This window comes from Herpailurus yagouaroundi, unplaced genomic scaffold (assembly GCF_014898765.1).
Source record: "Herpailurus yagouaroundi ecotype Mexico unplaced genomic scaffold, PumYag 77, whole genome shotgun sequence".
Taxonomy (NCBI): Eukaryota; Metazoa; Chordata; class Mammalia; order Carnivora; family Felidae; genus Herpailurus; species Herpailurus yagouaroundi.
The window spans coordinates 4022617-4028616 of record NW_024412388.1 but is presented as its reverse complement, the minus strand read 5'-3'; the positions used below and the strand labels follow the sequence as shown (position 1 = coordinate 4028616).

The window sequence follows — 6000 nt, the reverse complement described above, 5'->3', positions numbered from 1 at the left end:
ATCCATTCTCCATGCACCATCCACCATCTATCCATCCATCCCTCGTACCCATTGTCCATCCATCCATCCATCCATCCTTCCATTATCCATCCATCCATCCTATCTATTCTCCATCCACCATCCATTCATCTGTCCATCCAGCCATCATCTGCCCATCCATCAATCCGTCTGTCCATCCATCATCTAGCCATCCATCCATCCTACCCACTCTCCATCCACCATCCACCATCTATTCATCCATCCATCCTGCCCATCCATCCATCCATCCATCCATCCGCCATCCATCCGCTTGTCCATCCTTCATCCATCCGCTTGTCCATCCTTCATCCATCCATCTGCCTCCCCAACATAGATTTATTGAATATCTTCTCCGAACACAGTATGTGGTATCTAACTTTCTGGGGCTTTTGCAGGTACAACTTTTGAGACTTTCTGCCTTGCCTTTGGCTCTATCCTTATTTCTCTCTCCCTGTCTCTTTTTCCCACTCTGTCCCCATGTCTGTCTCACTGTCTTCGCTGAGTGCTTGCCTCTGCTTCTCTCTCTCTCTGGCTATCCCTCTCTTTCCCTGTTTTGTCCGTGTCTGTCCCTGACCCTCAGGTGCGTCTCTCTATCCTCTCCCTCCTTGTCTCTCTTTCCTCCTACCTGCCTGTGCTCTGGCTTTGCATGGGGTCCTGTCCCTGCTTGCCCTGGGTCCCTGTCCTCTCTTCTTTGATCTCTTCCTGTCCCCAGTCCCTTAGGGGAAAAGCTTCACCTCTTCCCCCTGCTTGCCTGCCCAGACTGCTCAGAACTGACACTCTCTTTGATGAGATGCCAGTGAGGTGATGTCTAGGTTTTGGTAAAGGTCATAAATAAATTATCAATCCTCTCTTGGACAGGAGTACTGACCCCCCCCCCCATTATCAGCAGAGGGCCTGTGGTGTGGGGGTGCTCCAAAGACTGATGGGAACCTTGGTCTTGGTGCCCTGTCCCTTGGCTAGCCTCAGAGTGGCCTTGGGAACCCCTGGCTTGGCAATGCCCAAACTGGAGACCCGCTCTCTGCCACCCGCTTTGGGGCCCCGGGCTCCGCCTGCTGTCACTGAGCACTTACTGTGTGTCTCACGACGTCTAAGTCTCCACCCCATGAGAACGGCGCCGTGAGGCCCATCTAAGGATGAAGAAGTAGGTTCATCTGGAAAGGGATTGGGGGCAACCTGCCAGGAAGGGGTGGTAGCTGGAAACCTGCACTCCCCTGGCCACCAGCTCTTGTCCCCTGCCTGGTGGTGGGTCGGGGGTGGAGAACAGAAGGAGCCTCCTTCCCAAGCCCCAGAGACGATGGTGGATGTTGAGCTGGGTCCCCATCGCTGGCAGATTTGACTGCCTTTCTGGACCCTGGCAGTGGAGCTTTTGTCCCTGCACCCGGCTTGGGCCCCCGAATCTTTCGACCATCCTCAGATCAGATGACCTAACTTTTCCCTCCATAATCTGATCACCTTGCATTTGCAAAGCTCCCCGGGGGGCTGCGTTCTTGCCCAGAGGAGGGGGCAGGAGCTGGGCAAAGCATAACCCGCCGGGGGGGGGGGGTGTGTGAGCGTGTGGACCAGCTCTGACCCTGTGGGACCCTGAGGGACACTGTGGGACCTTCCAGACCAAGGGCTGATCTGAGTCACCTTGGTCCCAGGGTGAGGCCCGAGCTTGGCACAAAGGCCTTGCTAAATAAATATGAGGAAAGTCTGAATTCTGGAGTGGGGGTGGGGGGTTGGGGGAGGCTCCGGTGCCCGGAGAGGGGCCGGGGTGAGGACCACGCATGGTGGTGGGAGCCACCCATCTGAGTTCCTTCCTGGCTGTACCACCTGCTGGCTGTGAAGCTATGTGGGTAAGTCGTGAGATCTCTGAGCCTCAGTGTCCTCATCTGCAAACGGGGGTAATAATAGTACCATCTCTCAGGGTTCCTGTGTGGAGTAGACAAATTGGTTCAAATTAGCACATGTGACCTTCCTCAAGCCCAGTGCAGGTGGCGTCAGGTGGCACGTAGTTACTTGCACTGTTACGCCGGGTTACCCTCGAGAATGGCCCACCCAGCTTGCCTGGGCTGCAGCCTTAAATGGCTCAGTGAGGGCAGCCTGGGGGGCACCGGAGCATGTGCCCAGGGAACTGGTGAGAGGGCTGTGGGTGAGCTTAGGAAAAAGCAGCAGACGTACCTCTCTTTGCCCCGCTGTCTCCACCCCGCTGCCTGTCTCCGTCTCTCTGTCTCTGGAGCAGCATCCACCCCCCCCCCCCCCCCGCCCCCTCCCCTGCCCCCCAGCCTGCTCCCGACCTGGAAGCTCAGGAGGTAGCAGAGATAACAAGGCTAATGGGTCCTAATTATAGCCCAAGTTGGATCGATGGAGCCTCGGCCCTGGAGGGGCAGGGCTGGTGCGGGAGGGCACAGCCCGGCGGGGCCAGAGGGCTGTGGGGGCTGCCAGGAAGGGCAGGGAGGAGCTGGCGGGGCACAGAGTCCTGGGGCTGGTCTTTCCTGGACCCTCACCCCAGGGCGAGTGGGATCCCCCCCGAGGAGGGTACAAGGCTGGGGGCTCGGGGAGCAGCAGATGGGCCCAGGAAAGGGTGCTTGGATATAACTCGGAGGGTCTGGCTTTCGGAAGCTCGCCTGATGTTGCAGAAGAAGGAGGGCGAGGGGAGATGAGGCTGGGGTGAGATTGGGGTGCCGGGGAGTCATGAGGTGTTGGCGGGGAATGTCACAGAGCTCAGCCCTGGGGTGTCCTCAGGGCTACCAGAATCTGTGCAGGGAGAGGAAGGGTCTGTCAGAGATGGGGGGTGGGCAGGGCGGGGCCCTGATCCTGGTGCTCCAGCTCTGGAACCTTCCTGGAGGAGGGGTTTGATCAGGCAGATGGCCCTGGGCCGTGAGGTCTTCTGGGAGTGGAGGAGGGGCTCTGTCCATGGGCAGAGGGTCTGGGGCCTTGTCCTCTGAGGCTCATTCTGGGCGTGGATTAGGGCTGGAGTGTGGGGCATCCCCCGACCCCCTGCCCTCCGTCCCGGGCAGATAACCTCCCGCAGCCACCTGTTCATCCCCTTGTCTGCTCTGCTGGCCACTTGGCCAGTCGGTGACTGTGTGCTGAGCTGGCCTTCCCGGGCTGGGGACCACCCTGCTGAGGGAACAGGGGACTCAAGGAGGTGGCAGGAGGGAGAGAGAGCCCCTCCCGATTGCATCAGCCTGAGCCTGTTACATAACTGGCGCTGGGCACTGCAAGGGTGCAGGGGTGGCTCTGCCCAGGCAGTCTCCCCGCGGCTCCAGAGGAGGTGGGGACAGGTGGGGGTGGGCAGGTGTCGACGGACAGCTGTGTCACTACCTCCAGACCCCCCACTTCAGGACGCTTCTGGGGGTCCCCGTGCGCGTTTTCAAGCGGTCTGAAAAATCCCTGCCCCTCCCCTGCCAGGGCTAAGAGGGACAAAACGGGACAGGGTCAGCTTGTGCAGCCTTGCCTCGGCCTGGCTCCACTCAAGACCTGGCCCACATCAAACCCAGCCCTGGGCTGGCCCCCCTGCTGCTCTCCCCTGTGTGCCATGGCCCCGGCCAAAGGCCCGGCAGCTATGCCCCCCCTGTGCCAGCCAGGACCACTGAGCTGGCCCTCGGGGGCGGCTGGTACAGTGACCACGAGCAGCAGCTTGAGGTCCTGCCTGGAGTCTGCCTCCCTGCACGCCCGTGTTTGCCCAGCGGGATGGGAAGGGCTCTAGGACTCGGGCCTGCCCTGCTGCCTGTCCCCGCGGACTCCAGGGGCCCCGGCCACCCCAGAGGGGGGCCTTGGGGCAGACGGGTGGCCAGACAGTGGTGCAACCCCCACTTGCCCCTGGTGGGGAGGTGGTGCGTGTGGGAATGGGTCCTGTAGGGCACCGGGGTGGGAGGGCGTCCGCTTGGCCACTGGAGTCACCAGTGCCCTCTAGCCGCACCCACACGACCCTGGGGACTCTGGGGGACTGGGGTCCCAGGCAGGGGGTGAAGGGAGACCCGTGTGGAGGACAGGAGGCCGGATGTGGGTGTGTCCTGGGTGTGCACACGCGTGTGTGAGCATCTGATGTCGAGCAGCTGGTGGGGTCAAACGCCACGCCAAGCGGTCCAGGCTTCCTGGGCCGGGTGGGTACGAGCTCTGTTTCTATTAACTTATTTCAGTGGGGACGCCCTATCGTCTTTCCCGATGAGAGTCCCCTGGGCACCTTCCTCGGGGTCATGGGGTGGCAGACCCGCCCTGGCTGAGATCCCCTGTCGTGTGTCCCGCCCCAGCCCCCGCACGGCCAGAATCCCGGGGGGCTCTTCTCTTTGCTCCCCTGGGCACACTTGGCGGTAGGGGGGCGGGTAGGAGAGCCTGACTGGGGGTGCTCAGGCCCCCGGGCTGGCATGCAGCACCCCTTTTGTGGACTCTGGACACTCCGTGGCTTCCTTCTGGATGTATCTCTACTCTGGGGGGTTCGTTTCTTGTCGCTGTTTGCTCCCAAGAGGACCCTCGCCACTGTCCCCTTCATGGCCCACGTCTGACTCTCCATCCCCCCACTGGGGACTCGGGGCTCGCTGCCCTTTTCTCGCTGCTGATCTCCTGGGTGGGAGTGAGGCCCTGGGGCCACACGTCAAGCCCCCTCCTTTTTGGCAGGGGTGGGGATGGAGGGGTGGCATGAAGCTGGAAGCCAGCTGCTTCTTCAAAGATATCCCGCTGCGCACACACCTGTCCTGCTCCCCTCTTGGCCTTTTAAATTCACGAGGGAGGGAGGGAGGGAAGGAGGGAGGGAGGGAGGGAAGCGTGGCCGCTTGTGGAAAGCCCACGTGTGGCGGATGCAGCATCTCTCTGTGGAATTTCACGTCTTCCTGGGTGCCCAGCCGGAATGTGCTTGGCATCCTGCATGTGTGACTGGGGGTGTGTGCACCGTGTGGGGGTGCGCGTGCCGGTTCGGGCGGGAGACACGATGTGGTCTTCGAGCCTCATCAAGGGAGGGTTCTGGCTTCCTCCTTGTTGGTCTCCCTCCCAACTCCGGACACTTGTTGTGTGGCTTCACGTGGTCCTGGGGTGATGTGACCCGTGCGTCCCCACCATCCAGCATTCACAAGCCGTCTCCTGGCCACACTGTGGGCCTCTGGAGGGCGCAGGTAGGCCCCGACCCCTCCCTGGGGCCAGCTGGAGGGGGTTTGTGATTCTCTGGGTCTGCTTCTGCCCTGGAGGGGGTCGTGTCAACGAGGACTCATGATTAATCACTCACTTGTGCTCAGAACACTGTTCTATCGTATCGGGGGGAGGGGTTCTATCGGGGGGGGGTTCTTTACGGTCCCATTTTACAGTGAGGGCAGGAGAGGTCTGGAGAAGTGGGGACATGGAGCACAGCCTGCCTGAGGCCTGGGACTCCATGCACCAGGTGTGGATGGTGGCTCTGAGGTCTTGGGAGGAGCCTGGGGCAGGGGCAAGGTCTGCAGGGAAGGGGTGGGTGCTGGGGAGGCCGGTGGCCGTGACCTGGCAGGTGGCCGGCCGTGACCCAGCAGGTGGGTGCCTGTGGAGCTGCCCGTCTCACTGGGCCCTGCCTCTTCTTCTGCGTCCCTGGGGGCCACCCTGAGGGAAGAGGCGGAGTAACCCCCTCCTACTTCTTACTCCTCCAGAAGAAGAAGATGGTCTTGGGGGCTTCGATGACTGCTTCCCTGAGGAGCCTGTGGGCCTTCCCAAGAAGAAGAAATCCAAGAAGCTCAAGGAGAACAGGTCCAAAGGGAAACGGAAGAAGAAGGAGGTGCGTGGGTGGGTGGTCCTGCTGGGGTCGGGGTGGCTGGGGGTGGGTCAGGGCCCCAAGGGGGTCTTGGCTGCTCTGCCTGGGCCTGCGGAGAACCTTCCAGGGCGGTGTCCTGAGAGCTGGGTTTGAGTGCGAGGCACCAAAAGCAGTGTGTACAGAGCTTCACAGGCCGGGTCTGAAATGCCCTGTCCTCATAAACGGGATGATCCAGGGTCGTGGTCTGTATGTCCCAGAGCACTGGTGGTTTGGGGCTGGTAGGACGCCGG

At 61.4% G+C, this 6000-nt stretch overlaps 1 protein-coding gene across 4 annotated transcripts in view; it reads left to right on the top strand.

The window, feature by feature from the left end:
- CHD5 (chromodomain helicase DNA binding protein 5) overlaps nucleotides 1–6000 on the top strand; it is a 59879-nt gene that overhangs the window by 987 nt on the left and 52892 nt on the right. For all 4 annotated transcript variants that reach the window (XM_040459535.1, XM_040459525.1, XM_040459540.1 and 1 more), the window contains exon 2: nucleotides 5610–5734. In XM_040459535.1, coding sequence (XP_040315469.1) covers nucleotides 5610–5734 — 125 coding nt within the window. The remainder of the gene's footprint in view (nucleotides 1–5609; nucleotides 5735–6000) is intronic.